Raw genomic sequence first — 18398 nt, forward strand, 5'->3', positions numbered from 1 at the left:
TATATCTTACCTCACATACTCTTTCTTATTGTCCTCTGTCACAGATATTTCTTTTCCATTTGGTTTAAGCTCATGAACTTGTAGCTGGCCAAATGCATCATGTTCTACAGAAAATGTTGTGTCAATCACCGGTGTGATATTATTTTCCCTGTAAACATAACAAAAAAAATCATCAAAATTTGATAAAATAAGTCTATAATGCATTTATGACTTGATAATATATACAACATGCAGGGGCGCACCACCAATATGTGCAATGTGTGCAACGCACACAGGAGCCAGGATAGTAAAGGCACCAAAAGATTTCAGGTGAGGAGGAAATACTTAAAAAATATTATTCATTAATTATATCAAAATAAATTACATTTTTGTAATTTATTTACAAATAAAAATAAAAATGTAATTTATTTTGATATAATTAATGAACAATGAGATTTTTTTTTCCCCCCGTATAGGAGAGCCTGTGTAGCTTAGTAGAAGTGGCGTTTGCACTCTACGACGCTTGACCACACGACGAAAGGTGTTTGAATCTAGTCGCCAACTAGACGAACTTTTTCCAAGCCTTTTCTCGACCGGTTCCAGAGTTAGTCGATCTCTGGCATGGGCTAGCGGGTTTTTCTCCCATAAATTCAAGAAAATCGGCCGTCGAACCCACACTATTTTCAGCCATTAAAAATATTGTTAGGGTTAGGCACTACGAGATGGCGCCACTTGCTAGCCAGCTTCTTCACTGCGTATCGATTAATTAGTGATAGCCTTCGGCTAGCTATCTCTGATTGGCTACTAGTGGAGATTGAACTGCCCACTCAGTCTCCAAAGGTTAGATAGGGCTAAATGGCTTCGTCTACTCCCTATGTACGGGAACAAAAAGGCATTAGCTGATTTTTTTTTTTTTTTTTATATATTTTATAGATTTGTCTTAAACAAATTATTTATAATCACTTATTTGTTATTATTCCTTAAGTTCTTATTTTATTCTGATCCTAGTTCTAACAAGTAGTTTAGCGTAAACAAGTAAAAATTTGAACTAGCGTGAGCTTACTGTTTACAGGATGACGTGCATTTGAATTTGTTTAATCTTGTTCAAACTCACATTTGCTCTAAACATATATAAAATCTGCTGCAGTTTTTAACTTTATTCTATATTCTGCTGTTATCAGCAGAATATAGGCAACATCTTGCAATGTACCTGAATCGCCATGAGAAAAATTTAAATCATTTGAACAATTACAAAAAATGGACAGAATTAATTACATCTTTAAAAAATAAAACTTGTATTGATCATTTGCAACAAACAGTTTTAGATAATGAAAGGAAACGTTTGTATGAAGTTATAAAAAGAATAATTTTTGTAGTACAGTTTTTAGGCAAACAAAATCTAGCTCTTCGTGGTACAAGTAATAATCTTTACGATCGCAACAATGGCAATTTTTTAAAATGCATTGAGATGTTAGAAAAGTTTGATCCTTTTATATTGGAACACATGCGACGTGTAGCTAATGATCCTGACTTTAAAAATATGCCCTCCTATTTAGGAGATAAAATTCAAAATGAAATACTCACTTTATTGGCATCAAATATTAAAAATAACGTTTTTATAAAGTTTGGGGGGCAGGGGTATAGGGGTGCCAAATAAAGTTTTGCACATAGGTGCCGGACACTACTGGTGCACCCCTGACAACATGATTTATTGTGGCTATTACCCTGCATTACAACTGAAAATAATGACAAGAAATCTTTTGTTCATCTTATTGTGAACTAAAGCTTTGTTTAGATAAAATTTTTGATCTTAAAGATGCACTGAAAAAACTACAATAAATGTGATAAGTGAAATAAAAATAAGAATTATCAAAACATGTTAAAGATTAATTATTAACCAAAGCTCCAAGTAACACAGCTACACATGGAAATTACATTTTCTTATATGGTAGATTATCCAGCCTCTACTTGGTTTTTCAAACTTATATGGTATTGTATTTCTGTAATTGACAATTTTAAGAGAACAAAATCAACTTATGCCAGCTATCCAATCCTGGAGCAGAAACATTGAATCTGTGAGACAGAGGCTGAAGTGAGTCTGTAAGGGAGAGAATCATCTATAAGCTGAATTACTCTCCTCTGGACAGCATCAACAATTTTAGAGGTTTCAGGTACATCACCCTGAACATGTGAACAGTAATTGAAGGATGGAAGGTTTTGGGATATGGCTAGTTTTTTAGATGCTGAGAAAGCTATTGATGTCATGTTGTTATGTCAGGAAAGGGAGCCAAATGTCAACCTAACAAAGAGATCTGATTCTATCTGGTGATTTGTATATTACTGAGAGTAATTGTATGCAAGATGTTTTTTTTTTTTTTTTGTCAGAGAAAAGGCAAACTATGTGCTGGTGGCAGAAGGATGATATGGAGGTCAATGTTTGAGACACTGGTTGAAGATGATATTGAAGCTTGGGAAATCTGAGTACTGCATAGTCTGCTAAATGAGTAGGATATTGTTTGGTTCTTCTAATTGTTTCATTTTCTTCAATAATGTTTGTATAGTTAAGTCTACAGTTTATATGTAAAAGCTGCTCGACTTTAATTATTTTTAAAACTTTCTTTCTTACCATTGTTTTCAATGTGATATTCATTTTTATCCTACTTTAAATTAAGTGATGGTGACTTTCTATTTCAAATTCTCTGTGCACTCTTGTATCCTGATCCAGCATGAAGATATCACTATCAATAATGACATGGTCAATGATGTTTTTCTTATTTCTTGTGTCTTCTCTCAAAGTGACCTTGTGCCCATTTTTAAGTTGGAACATGGTGTTAGTAATGACTAGTTCAGTATCCTGGGCAGAAATCCAGTAGGTACTTACCATTATTGCCTTGCCGTTATCTCAAAATTTTCTCCAAGCCTTTCTATATGCCCGGTGGGATATTTCCTGGTGAGAAGAGATGATATTTGACCACAAATGCTCAAATATGGAAGTGTAAAAGTTTTAGAGTGGCTACACTGCATAATTCAGAGTGCCTGGTCAAGCTTGAATTCCAGATGAATGGAGTACAGTTCTTGTAGTTCCCATATATAAAAAGTGGACAAAGCTGAATGTGAGAATTACAAAGAATTTCCCTAATGAGTGTTCCAGATAATATTTATGGAAGAATACCAAAGAATAGACTGAGAAAAATTGTGGTGGACAAACTTGAAGAAGAAGATGGGATCAGGATAAATATACATTGTGAAGATCAGATTTTCACTTCATGCTGAGAAACATAGTTGTTTCTCAAGTAAAGAGAAACATCTAGTTGAGAAATCGATGGAATTCTTAATTGGTATAACCATAGCATTTTGAAATGCTACAATTATGGGATAAATGAAACATTATACAGAGCAATATATAGTCTTATTTAACTTGTAATAAGAATCTTTACTTAGGCTTGTAGATCTGGAAAAGGCATATGATAAGGTGCCCAGTGAAAAGCATTCCAAAATGTTATAATTATATGGGATAAATGAAACATTATATAGTGCAATACATAGTCTATATTTAACTTATAAGTCAGCAGTTAGAATTGAAAGAAATACAAGAAGCTAGTTTGATGTAAAATCATTTATATAAAATTTGTGTTATATAAATTTTGTGGACCATAACTCTTAGATATGTTGGAGTCCACCTGCATATATTATGTCAGTGTCACACGCAGTCCACACAGTCAATTAATTATAATAAAAATATCTATAATGCATAATAATATATTATTGTATTACTCTAATATTATATATAATATATATAATGTCAGTGTCACTGACATAATAACTAACACTTACTGCTAACTTGGTCTTTTGGCTGATTTCTCTCTTAGCCCATAAACCACAGAAGTGGTGTTCAGATGCTGGAAATGATGAAATGCATTGGCAAATCACCCTGTTGGGCACTAAATTAATAATCATTATGGGAGACTAAATATATGACACTGACTGGGTAGCAAACTCATGATGAGAATAAAGCAAAATACTGAGCTATTGCTCAATAACTGTCTCAAGGAGCATACAAAGGAGCAACTCAAGGCCAAACAATGATAAACTTATTATGGTATCAGAAAGGGTGGGAAAGGCCTCAGTTAAGGATGTTGCTGTCTTGCCACCAGTTAGTAATGATCATGCTTACTGGTATGGGAAGTAGCAAATTACATGGATGTTCCAATTAGTAAAGATTACATGCTGAACTCGAAAGCTGGAAAATATGACAAACTCAGAGAATAGTATTTTCAATCCCATAATATCAGTTAATGAATGGGAAAGATATTGGCATTACATGGGAAGTTTTTGAAAAGATGACTAAATGATGCAGTAACAATGTATTCCTAGAGTTAGATGAACAAATAGTGTTGGAGTGAAATGAACGAGGAACAGGAGTTCCATAAGAAGATTATGTATAAGAAATATCATGAGAATAAAATGAGTCATGACATATATGAAATGCAGCCTAAAAACATCACAAGCACTGAATTACAAAAAACTGACTACCTAGAATAAAGGCAATCCAAAAGAATTTTATCATTATGCTGCAAGTAAAAGGAAGTCTGAATGTGGAAGAATAACTACTAAATGCAGATGGTACCAGTGAGTGCTCACTTTGCTAAAATGTAGCAACCTGGTGTATGTAACATGGTGCACAGTGTTACTTACATTGGATGAAGAGTTAGAAGTGAATGAGAAGGTTACAGAGCTATTGCATAACTCGGATAAGAATTCAGCAATAGGAGCAGATGGAATATAAGCAGGTATACTAAAGGAATGTTCAATAGAACTGGTTAGGCTGTTGACACATTTGTATAATGAGTCTCAGCTAAAGAAGGATCCCACAGAAATGGGAAGAAACAATGAGGTGATGTTACTGATCAATTTATCTGTATTATTTACAATTAGATTTTCAATGGACATTTTAAAATGGGTAGAAGTTTTTTTTAAATGTAAGATATGGTATGGTTAGTGAGGGGAGGGAGGAGGATTAAGATTTCACAAACTGTTTGGATAATTTATAGCAGGGAGAATCAGTAGCATCTAATATACATCTTAGGGTGAGTTGAAATTGTGGATTTTTGATAAACTGTATATATCTGGGGATGAGACTGAGACAGATAGTCACCACCAGAGTGGATAAAGGTAGCACTACAGTAATCATTAATGCCAGTGAATAAAATCGAAAAATGCCTTCCCCATGAGCTCTTCACTCCATGGAAGTATCTGATGATAACAAATTTATTCACTTTGGTTTCCTTTATATGTTCATTATATTATCTATTCTATATTTAATCTGCCATCTTTCCTAAAAAATATGCTTAAATAGCTAAAATATATAACCAGCTCTATTGGTTTGCTACTGAGAATGCAGATAACATTTCTATTTTCCCAATTGTCTTTTTATTGCTGATTTTCATAAGTTTGTCAGCAATTATTTAAATTTGCTTGTTTAAATTTATTAAAACTGACAAAGATTTGCAACAATTTATTTAAGAGGATAACACAGGCACAGAGCAAAGAAAAAAACCAAGCTTAATATCTCCTACTTGGCTATTAAGTTTAATTATGCTTTTCTTAATGATACGGTCTATGTCGTTTACGCATAATATTGGAAACTGAATCAAACCCTGCCTTATATATCTGATTTAATCATCTGTCAATTTTAAGTGCTGATCAGCAACTTATAAGTGATTTATTTATTATTCTGTATAAGGTTCTATTTACACCATACAAATTACAAGTTTTAACGGTTTTCTCCTCATTATCTTATGATATGCTTTTATTATTATTATTATATTGTTAATAAGAAATTTGTCATAGGATAAAAATATGGTTTGGGCAAACTCTTATTTGACTTTGATGCATTTCAATAATTTTTCCTGCACAATAGACAACTGGCCAGAAGAATTCATGCATTTAACATAGTCTGGCCACATCTAAGTTTTACTGCTGTACTTCAAAAACAGTAATCAATTTGTCCTTTCAAATTTTTTATTTAGTGCATTAAATTTTACTTGTGAATTTAGTGCTTAACCTTTTTACCTAAAAAGGTTAAGCACTAAAGTTACACTTTTTACACTTACACTTTTTACCTTTAACCTAAAAAGGTCTTAACCTTTTTAGTGATCGGCATCCCCTTGAATCTAAAAATAAGTTCTCGCACCCCCTTGAAAAATGTGTTTATTTCTTTATTTAGGAAATTACGTAAATCTATTACAAGATAATTTATTTATTAAAAAATAAACACATTTACATATACATACAAAACAATATCTCAATTTTTAATGGCTATGTTGTTGATGTTTATTCATAATAATACTTTTGAAGCAAGGCTCCTTTTTTGAAAGAGCCACGCGTACGTCATCACTTGCATTTAAGCGATTTCTGGCTTTTGTTTTTATGTGCAAAAGTGATGAAAATCCCATTTCACACAGGTAGGTGGTGGTGGCAAATGGTAAAAGTGTCTGCAATGTTGCTTTTGCCAGCTGTGGATAGGTTCTAACTGTGTACACCAGAATTGTTCTAAGTCCAGTTTTTCAAATTCCATTTGAATACATGCATTGGCTTGTATTTCAATAAGATCGTCTATTATTAAATAGCTGTCGTCCATCGAATCTGGGTCAAATAGAAATGGATCCAGTATCCATCTCTGAACTTAGCTAATATTTCCCGTGGTAAAGTATCCATGAAATGATTCACTCAATTGCTGGAGATGTATTGCAATTTCAGGTATAATTATTATTTTCTCATTTTCCAGAATGATTGAATCAAGCAAAGGAAAGTTTGCAAAATTCCCATTTTCAACTCAACATTTCCAAATTTTTAGTTTTTTAATAAATGAGGATAATTTTTCACTAGCTGTTATTATGTTCTTACCAAATCCTTGCATTGATGTGTTTAATTCATTCAGGTGACTAAATATATCTGCTAATTAGGCTAGTTGAAGTATTGCTTCTCTTTTTTCAAAAGCTTTAACTAAATCACAATTCTGGTTAGTAAGAAACTGAATAATTTCCTCGCGCAATTCAAAAACCCTGCTTAGCATGCTGCCCTTGGAGAGCCACTGTACTTCAGTGTGATAAAGAAGCGCAGTATGAATAGCATCGATTTCTTTGCACAAAGCACGAAAGATACGATGATTAAGCGTTCGTCCTTGGATATACTTTACATTTACAGTAGTAGTTAAGTGTTGTGCAAAGCTTTCGATGCAAGTGCATGATGGTACAACATGCAATGCATTATTGTAACTTGCGGTATTTCTGTCTTGATGTATGAAAAAAATCCAGAATTTTTGCCCAACATTGCAGGGGCACCATCAGTGCAAATTGAGCCTATCATGTTCATGGGTATTCGATGTTTCCAGTGGCTCACAAAATAAAAATTCTTCAAACATTTCTTTTTCCTTAATATATCGCACAAATACCAACAACTGACTGCAATTATCAACATCAGTTGACTCGTCCAGTTGAATACTCACTTTTAGAGGACTGGCTTTGCTATCTTCTACTACTTGCAGTAAAATATCAACACTGAGATCTTGGATGCACGATCGAATCACATCATTCGATAACGGAATCTGCTGAATTTTCCTTTGTGCTTCAGAACCCAATACAATTTTTGCAATTTCAAGTGCACATGGTTTTACCAATTCCTCAGCTATTGTATGACTTTTTCTTTTCTTAGCACACAGATATGCCACTTGATAAGAAGCTAAATATAACTAAATATATGAGTCCGTGTGTAGAATTCGATGCACCACTTGTGAAACTCGTTACAGATCTGAGCGGGAGTTTAATTGCATAAGGTTGAGGACACGACTGCAACCCTAGGTCACATGAGTATATCTTCTAACTTACTTCTTGATTGAGTTATTATCTTTAATCTAATAATTCTAAGCAGCGCAGTCTAAAAATATAAATTTCTAGGGATTTAAGAAAGGTAAGGTTTGAGGACTCTGTTTCATTGAATTTTGGCTCTACCCTTAGGCTATTTCTTTGTGTGATAGAGATACCACGTGCCCCATGTAGAAGACACCTCACTTCTAGCGGCTTGAGATATAGTGATTCAAGGAATAATATTGAAAGGGGACATAACATAAATGGCGCAGCTGACAGGATGTAATTTGCATAATTAAATAAGTATAATATATGTAAATCACTGCAAGTTGGTTTCGAATTCCATCCAGAAAAAAAAGTCTAAGCAAAGGTTGAATTTTAGAGTTTGTTAATTAGATAGCAAGCATGTCTATCACAAGTAGTGAATCAGGTATGAATACCAATGAGTTTTTTAAGCACATTAACCCACAACAAGTGTTTCCTCAATTTTCGGGGGAGGATACAGATGACGTGATCACGTTTTTCAATTATATAGAGGAGCTGAGAAAGACTGGAGGATGGACCGACTTTCAGTTACTGGTTCTACTCCATAGCAAACTAACAGGTAAAGCAAAGACCTTCCTATATGCCTCTCCCATTCTGAGAGAAACGCTAGAGTATTTCAAATTTAGAGAAGTCCTAATTTCTCAATATTCCAAATTAAGAAGTTTGGGGCCTAATCTGTGGAAGCTCCAGAAGTGTATTCAAAAGGATAGGGAGAGTGCTTCTGACTTTCAGAATAGATTGCTATCGGTAGCCAGTGCTTTAAGTGTCTCCAGTGAGGAAAGACCTCACTTAGACTGGGCTGTCTTCCAGCAATTCAGGCAAGGAGTGCGACAGGAATTAAAAGAAACAGCTTTCAATAAAAGACTAACCAACCTGGATGAATGCTACAATGCAGTCAAGGATCGAGAGCAGATGCTTGGGGATCTACATCCCACATCTGCTGCCTGCCATGTTAACTTGGTTGAAGGGGACCGTAATAACATGAGGAAAATCGAACAGGAACATGAAAGGGAATATAAAGAGAAGGAGAAATCTAGAGTAAGAAAGGGAAATAAGGGCAACTGTAGTGAAGCTATAAATAAAGTGACGGAATTCCTTCCTGAAACACATGACATCAAATCTATGATAAAAAGAGAAGTAGAACTTCTCCAGAAACCCGTTATGGAGCATCTAGATGAGGCGATGAGAAAGCTGGAAGCAGTGTCTGTGAAGACCTCAGAGCCTAATATTGATAAGAATGAAGAGACTACTAGGCTAGTTCATGAGGAGTTTGAGAGGATGCAAAGACTCCTCATTGACTGATTAGACACCGTCCTGAAAAGGCTAGCAGATGTTACCTCCCAAGAATCAGCAATCCTTTATCAAATCACAGGACCATCAGTGATCTAAGTGATAGAAGAGAGCCTCCCAAATGCTATATTTGTAAGAAAATTGGGCATCTTGCTTGCAATTGCTACTAAGGTAGAGGTCGATCTGATAGATATTATAGGGAAGAACCCAGATCCCATACTTATGCAAACAGAACATGGAAAAGCAGGCAGGGAAGGAAGGAGCGACCTCATGGAATGATGGTAAGGGGCATTGCCCATGGAAAGCATTGTAATGCTTTATTGGACACTGGATCCCAGACCTCAATTATTTCTGAGGACTACTTTAAGCTGATAGAGCCCTAAGTAAAGAATAAGGTTACTTGCCTCAGAGAATCAGTAAGAATATCTGGGATCAATTCCTCCACAACTAACACAACAACGTCGGTGTGTTTAAGAGTGTACCTACCTGAGTTCAGGCTATGTGCTTAGCATGAGTTTTTGGTCTTATCCAAAGTTAAATATAATTTCAGGTGTGATTATGCTAAAGGGGATGTGTATCTCCTTGGAAGGAGGAAATTCTCAAGAAGGTCATCATCGAAGTTCTTACAACAAAAAAGGGAATTCTTTCAGACATAATCTCCAAAACCATTATGATGAAGAACAAATCAGCAAGTCAGTTGTTAGACCTAGGTGTGATAAGCTCGATATGGAAAAGCCCAAATTATTGGAAGAGGCCGACCCTCATGTGAACTGTGTCACAGGTTGAAGGGATACAAGGGGAAATTAATACTGATGATGAGAGCATGAAATCGGACAAGGTACAACCTGATATTAGGAAAATATATTACAATCACGTTAGGAAAGGAAAGAGAAATACATCCAGAGTAGATCAATATGCGTTTGGAAATTTAAGTGATAGTAGAATAAGAGATCTGGGGGTGCACATGGTTCTTTTATAATAAAGGGAATTCACATTACAGAGTAAGGGGGGGGGGGGACCTGAGAAGTTGAAAAGAAAGAGGATCCCCCCCCAGATATGAGAGGAGGAAAACTTGGCAAGAAAAAATTTAAGAAAAATTTTCTTATTTAAAGGGGGGACCTTTGTTATACCCTGATAAGTTAAGAATGTTAAAATTCCACTTATCATGGTTTAACGAACAAAGAAGTAAAAACCAAGTAGAATAATTAAGTAAACATGCTTGCTTCTAAGTAGGTATCGTTGTAAACTTTAGAAAATATTGAATACATTGATTTAATAAGAAAGAAATAATTAATTAGCTCAATAGAAAATTTTAATGTAAAATAAAAAAAAGAGGGAAATTAGATAAATATGTATAAAGGAAAGTAGCCTGAGACAAAGTGTAAATTAAGAGAGTTATGGTTTTGCATTGATGTTAAATTCAATGTAAGGATAATTTGTAGAAGAAACACTAGAACGCATTCTGTGTGAAAGACAGTCCAAGGTTCAAGGACAGACTGACGATTGCCCCTGGCGGTCGTGTGGAGTGAACAAGCAGGGAGAGAACGGACATCGTGAGATCATGTGACATAGAAAATCAAGGTGCCCGGTGAACAGCGGAGTTTGCGGTGTTTACCGATAGGGTGAACGTACAAAAGGGTTAGGAACCCCCCCCCCCCCCCAACTCTCTCTTGGTTCTTCGTCGTGTGGAAGTTTTCACGTTTCCTCGAGTAGCGAAGGTTTAATCTAGCGCTGGTTCGGGGATGGCCGAACGATACCCAAAGACTAGGACGATGTTACAGCGGGTAACCCTGTCCTAGATTCTCGGAAAGTAGCAGCAGACCATGTCATTGTAAGGTCAGCAGAAGCACGCGTCCCGAAGTCTAAGTTGATAATCACTATAAAGTCTTGACCCGAGGTAGATTGAGGGAACCAAGGAAATGTCTTAATGAAGCAGAAGATAGACTACAGCAGATGCATATGGATAGAGGTACCATCGAGCAGAGATGAGTAGAATTTGTTATTTATATGAATGCAATCTGAATGTGTATTGATATGTGAAGATTTATTAGTGAAGGACTCAGATACAATTTAAGTTCAGGACTATAGCACGTGTGTTTTATAGGAGGTCATGAGTGAATGGTTACTAACTGAACCTGAATCTATGTATGTTAAAGAATGGTTAATTAATGTTACCAGTTGTTAGTATAGAAATTAAATAATGGAATTTAGTAGTAATTTAGATGATATAGATTCATTTACTTTTGTGTGAATTATTTGAGGAAAAACGTGTTCAGAGATCATATCTGATGAAGTAAAGCTTATTAATTGATTTAATTAGAATGTGTCTTATTTAGAACGATGAATATTCTTGTATATTAAACTTTAAATTTAGAAACAAATAAACCTTGCTTGACTTTAACTAAATATATGAGTTTGTGTGTAGAATTCGATGCACCACTTGTGAAATTCATTACAGATCTGAGTGGGAGTTTAATTGCATAAGGTTGAGGACACGACTGCAACCCTAGGTCACATGGGTATATCTTCTAACTTACTTCTTGATTGAGTTATTATCTTTAATCTAATAATTCTAAGTGGCGCAGTCTAAAAATATAAATTTCTTGGGAATTAAGAGAGGTAAGGTTTGAGGACTCTGTCTCATTGAATTTTGGCTCTACCCTGAGGCTATTTCTTTGTGTGATAGAGATGCCACGTGACCCATGTAGAAGACACCTCACTTCTAGCCACTTGATATAGTGATTCAAGGAATGATATTGAAAGGGAACACAACAGAACCCAATACAATTTTTGCAATTTCAAGTGCACGTGGTTTTACCAATTCCTCAGCTATTGTATGACCTTTTCTTTTCTTAGCACACAGATATGCCACTTGATAAGAAGCTTCTAATAAGAGCTTTTGAACTGCCGCAACGTCAAATTTTGTGATAGTACCGCTGGTATCAAATCATGCCTTCTTATACTTAAAGATGTTAAGAGTATGTCCTGCAGATTCACCACCTGCTGATTGTTGAAATGTTCTAACAACTTTGACGGTTTAAGATTGGAGTTTGAAAATATTTTGCAACATAAAATGCATTGTGGTCATTGCGTACCATCTTTTTCTGTTGTACAAGTGAATCCATAAGCAACATAATCATCTTTCCATTGGCTTTTTTCGACATAATGAGGGTTATTACAATCAATAAAATAATAATTATAATTTTTCAAAATTTGCAGAAAACCTTTATGTAGTCAACTGATCATATCCGGTATGGGCTTTAGTCATTGATTAATGTTGGTAAATTAAAGAAAATCAGTATTCGTTTCTGCATCAAACCACCTCATTAACGTTCATACTCAGTATGCGAACACATGCGTGTATATCAACTAGTTTCTTATTGTACTGCATGTGCTGGTAAGTGTGATGCGCTGAGGCAAAGGTAGAGACGGTAGGAGTGGGGGTCCCAAAAGTCGACGTAGCATTCGCTAGTTTCTCACAGGCAGTAGTTTCCATCGAAAATTTAGAAACTTTTCTCGCACCCCCAGGAATGCACACACCCCAGGTTAAGAACCACTGCGCTAAAGGATCCTAGCTGAGGCCAGGCCTAAAAATAATATCATTTAATATTGAAGGTTTCCCCAGTGTCAAGAAAGATCTCATTGCATATATTTGCAGAGATAATGACTGCGATGTGCTCTGCCTATAAGAAACTCACAGAGGAGAAGGTGCTGCAAAGACCTTACTACCATGGCATGAAACTCAAAGAAATGCCCGACAATAAATATGGTAGTGCAATATTTACAAAAGAGAACTTGATCCCATCGTCCATTGACTCAGCAAACAACAGAAACATTGAGATTATTACAATCCCATTTAAAAAATCTCAATTACCTCAGTCTATAAACCACCAGAAGAAGCTTTTTCCTTCTCTGACATCCTCCTCAATAATAATGCATACATGACTAATGTTGTATTAGGTGACTTTAACAGCCATAAAGTACAACGAAGATAGAGAACTTATTGAAAAATGGGCTGAAATTCTTTCTCTAAACCTGATACATAATCCAAAACTCCCTGCATCTTTCAACAGTGGAAGATGGGAGCAAGGCTATAACTCTGACCTCATATTTGTTAGCTCAAAAAAATCCAACATTTGTGTTAAAAAGGTCTTAAATCCAATTCCACATACTCAACATAGACCTATAATGCTTCAATTCAACCTGGCAATTATACCTAACACAGTCTCTTACAGACAACGATTTAATTTCCAAAAAGCTAATTGGAAGGGTTTCATGGAAGATCTCGACCGCTCCATAGAACAAGTCCCTCCAAGCCCTCAAGAGTATCCTGAATTCATAAAAATACTGAGGAAAATCTCCACCAAACACATTCCAAACACATTGCCGCACAAACTACATTCCAGGCCTTTCCAGTGACATACAAGCCCAGTGTGCTGATTACGTACAACTTTACAACACCAACCCCTTCTCAGAAGAGACTATCCAAGCAGGAGAAAAATTATGCTCCAAGATGGCAGAGGAAAGGCATTCCTCATGGAAAAAAGAAATAGAAGCCCTTGATATGGCCCAATAGTAGCAGAAAGGCATGGAACTTTATCAACAAGAATTAGGAAGGATTTCACTTAGCCATATGAGCATCCGCAAGTAACAGCTAATCATATTGCTCACCAGCTGCTGCTGAATGGAAAATTCCCTAAAAAGCACACAAAAAAAAGAAGATACTTAGAACCCCAAGTGAGGAACAAAGTATGATTAACTCAGATTTCATCATCACTGAACTCAACGCTGCCATAAACCTATTAAAACCTAGAAAATCTACAGGCCTTGATGATGTCTGTAATGAACAGATTAAACATTTTGGAAACAGGACTAAAGAGTGGTTATTAAACCTATACAACACTTGCCTCAGAACCCTAAGGATGCCAACTATCTGGAGGCATGCCAAAGTGGTGGCCTTTCTGAAACCAGGGAAAACTCCAACAGAAGCAAAAAATTACAGACCTATATCACTACTCAGCAACCTCTTTAAACTCTATGAACGATTAATTTTGAATAGAATACAACCCTTAATCGAACCCCATCTTATTGCTGATCAGGCTGGCTTTAGACCAGGCAAATCCTGCACATCACAAATTCTCAACCTCACTCAATATATAGAAAATGGTTATGAGCCAAAACTAGCCAAAGGAGCAGTCTTTGTAGACCTAACTGCAGCATATGATACCATAAACCATCTCACACTCAGAAAAAAATATACAGAATAACTAGAGACTATTGCCTTGTCCTCCTGATCCAATCACTCTTGGAAAACAGACGCTTTTACGTGGACCTGGGGAGTAGGAAGAGCCGCTGGCACCTCCAAAAAAATGGCCTCCCCCAGGGAAGTGTGTTATCACCATTAGTTTTCAACATCTACATCAATGATCTCCCCATATTTCCAGGAACTAGAAATTTTATCTATGCTGATGAGCTTGCCATGGCTACTCAATCAAAAAATTTCAAGTCCATCGAAACTACTCGATCACTTGCCTTAAATAGTCTAACCACATACTATACCAGCAATCAACTAAAACCAAACCCCTTGAAAACCCAGACTGGCCTTTTCCACCTTAACAATAAGGAAGCCAACAGGAAGCTACAGATTTCTTGGATAGGCTCTAAAATAGAATATTCCTTGAAGCCAATCTACCTCAGTGTGACTCTCGATCACACTCTCTCATATAAAACCCACATAGAAAAAACAAAGGCAAAAGCGAATGCAAGAAACAATATACTAAGAAAGCTTACCTCCTCCAAATGGGGTGCAGACCCTAACACACTGAGATCTTCTGCCTTGGCCCTTTGCTATTCTTCTGCTGAATATGCCTGCTCAGTATATGGTCCAGATCCTGCCATGCTGAAAAACTTGATCCAGCATTGAATGAAAGCTGTCATTTAATTACAGGATGCCTGAAACCAACACCACTAAAAGGTGTACTTTGGCTGGTATTGCACCCCCTTTAATTCGAAGATCTGCATTCTCAGCTGATGAAAGAAGCAGACAAATGAATGATGAACGCCACCCACTATTCGGCCAGACCGCAGTGCCCCAAAGACTAAGATCCTGACATAGCTTTCTGGCAACTGTTGAACTACCTAAAAACCTCCAAGAGACAATACTTCAACAATGGCTTGCACTATATCCTGAAAATAATACTGGTATTTCAACAACTGAACATCTTCCACGTGGTGCCCACTTGGAATGGAATACTTGGAAAAGCCTCAACAGACTGCGAACGACAGGACGATGCAAACAAAACTTCATAAAATGGGGCTACCTCACTGGCCCAGACAATTGTGAGTGTGGGACAACCCAGTCCATGGAACATCTTCTTTTTGTCCCTTTCTTCAATCACCTTGCACAAAAGAGGACCTCATATCCTGCACAGAAAGAGCAGTTGATTGTGCAAGATACTGGAGGAACATCTGGCCATATTCATTGTATATAAGTTATGTATAGTTTCCTTTTTTTCATATTTAATTATTATTTCCTTGTATAATTCACCTACCAAATCTAAGCTGATCTCATTGTAATGTATCCTAATTTGTTATAAATCATGTTGTAGCACTTACTACTGTACCACTTGTGTTTGGATAAGAAAAATTAATAAACAAAATGTGCATGTTAATAATGTTACTATTTCATCCTGCAATCTATTAAAAGAAGCTATTTCAGAACAGTGGGATTCTGATGATGTTAGAAGTCCTCAATAACAGGATGATTTTTGGGAGAATCCATTCGAACTGACAATTCAAAATGCAGCAAGTGCATCAATAATTTATTTTCCAAATCTTTTTTTTTTTTTGAATAAACAGAAATTACTATGTGTAAAGATAGGTATAAGAGTAGAATTTCAGAAAAATGTATGACTTTATCAAAGATGATACTTTTATTTTAAATCAGTATCATGCAGACTGAATTTTGTAATATTTTGCTATTATCAACTAAGAAACTCATTCAGCAGAAAGGTACCTTTCCTCTGAATGTGGGACATCCATCCAATTAATGCTATTCCAGTATACACTGCTTGAAAAGAAGTCAGTGGACATCCCCCTTGGACAAGGTGCATCATGCCATGCAATAGTCACATGTTTGTAACTGGTATAAATTGGAGGAATATGATGTTCCCAAGTCAGTGCAACTGTGTCTGGGTAAAATGGCTGCAAAAAGTGAACTGATGGAGTTTGAAAAAAGCACTGTGATAGGATGCCCTGTTGCAGGCAAACGGTTGACAAACTGGGCCATCCCAGGAAAGCAACTGCAAGTGCTACCGGCAGTGGACAAACTTGACTGTGTTAGAAGACTTTCCAAGCTTCCACGTCCCACTGTACAGTGGGACGTGGAAGCTTGAAAAGCTGTGTTATGGAGAGAAAAATCACACCACACCCTCTATCAAGTAGGTGGATGGATGTGGCAGATTCCTGGTGAACTTCTTTCACCAGAGTCCATAACAACTATGAAATTCAGAGGTGGCGGTGCGATGTAATGGTCCTGTTTTGGCCTTGGACCTCTGTTTGCAATAAATGCCATGTTTGGGAACAGTCAGGAGCAGAATAATTTGTTGATGTTCTTAAACAATTGGAGGAGGTTGTCTTTTGGAATCACTTCATGGAGGAGTTGCACAAAACTGGTGGATAGAATGAAAGATGACTCAGGGTAGGAGGTTGAGCGAGCATGCAGATCAACTGTAAAGGAATGTTGAGCAGCTGTTGCTCAGGTTTGTGTAGATATGGCAGAAATGGGAGGCATAATGAATGCTAGTTAGGCTGATCAGTAGCCATAGAAATATCTTTAGAAGAGATGCAAGGCAGAGAGGCTGTAAGAGATGTATGATTAATCAACCAAACCACCCTTTTCTGAACAGCATCAAGAATTTTTAGGGAAGTCTGAGATGCACCACCCCAAATGTGAGAACAGTATTTCAAGGTTGACCTGGATTTGGATCTTACGAAGAGTAAGTTGGGGTCATACCAGGAAACTGAGTATGGGTGTAGCTATGATTGTGGAACATATGTCCCATAGGAATGCTGCAGTCATGGGAGGTCCCATATCTTATTAAGGTGGGTGTCGTGGCTGTTTGTTCCTCACACTATGGCGTCCATTGACTTCTTTCCTAACAGTGCATTTCCACAGAAACTGTTGGTCCCCTAAGTATAATTGAAAGAGGTTGGAGAACATTTTCGTTGTTGTAAATATGTTATCTTGCTTTCTTGAAACCTTTCCATTTCCAGAAGGCAGCATCCTTAGCTCAATGCTTTGGAAGTTTCTTTCCACTTGGTTAGACTACAATAAATTTAGTTTAATCTTTTCTCCAAGTGTAAGCAAACAAAGTTTGCGCTTGAAGTATCTTCAGCACTGTGGCAACGCGTGGTAAAGGTGGACCAAGCTCTCATCACTCCTTGTCCACCTTGGTGCACCTTTACCACGAGTTGCCTCAGTCCTGAAGATACTTCAGGTGCAAACTTTGTTTGCTTACACTTGGAGACAAGGAGTGATGAGAGCTTGGTCCACATTTACCTCAGTCCTGAACATACTTCAGGCACAAAGTTTGTTTGCTTACACTTAGATAAAGGATTAAACTAAATTTATTATAATCTTAGCTCAACGCATTATTGATATTATTTGTAGTCATTTTGCTGCATCATTCATCACTGAGAAAAGTCCAAATTTTATAACTGAATTGTTTTTACAAGTTTGTAAAGTTTAAATACTAAGAAGATATTCATAACTCTGCACCAGTCTCTCAATGCGGTGGATCTGTGAGAATGAGCAAATCATTGAAATCGGATTGCTCAATTTTCCAGCTTTTTCAACACATTTATCATTATTTTTACCAAATACTTTTATTTAGCTACTTTTACACATTGTTCTGCTTTCTTATTTATTTATTTTTTCTCTTATTCTCTAAGAGAATAAGCTGACTTATTTATTAGAAACTTTCAATATTTTCTTTTCCATGAATGCTTCTAACCTCCTGAATCCATCTTGGAATTCTGATTTTTCCATGGAATTGAAAACACAAGTTGCCTTGAATACAACTTCACCACATGCATATCTCTGGTTGAATCAATGTTTTCTTCATAGCCTGCCAGCCAGTGAATATCCACCGTTTGATTCCAAAGTTTTTTTTTTTTTTTTTCCCGGTATCCAACTTTCAACTGACCTGGTTATTTGAG

At 36.4% G+C, this 18398-nt stretch overlaps 1 protein-coding gene across 3 annotated transcripts in view; it reads right to left on the bottom strand.

Moving 5' to 3' along the window:
- The window catches only part of Smurf (SMAD specific E3 ubiquitin protein ligase), a 452534-nt gene that overhangs the window by 82495 nt on the left and 351641 nt on the right, over window positions 1-18398 (bottom strand). For all 3 annotated transcript variants that reach the window (XM_090407614.1, XM_090407612.1, XM_090407613.1), the window contains one exon: window positions 11-148. In XM_090407614.1, the coding sequence (XP_090263740.1) occupies window positions 11-148 (138 nt within the window). The remainder of the gene's footprint in view (window positions 1-10; window positions 149-18398) is intronic.

This window comes from Typopeltis vanoorti, chromosome 17, assembly GCF_054136105.1.
Source record: "Typopeltis vanoorti isolate ZY-2024b chromosome 17, IOZ_Tvanoo_1.0, whole genome shotgun sequence".
In the NCBI taxonomy this organism is placed as follows: domain Eukaryota; kingdom Metazoa; phylum Arthropoda; class Arachnida; order Uropygi; family Thelyphonidae; genus Typopeltis; species Typopeltis vanoorti.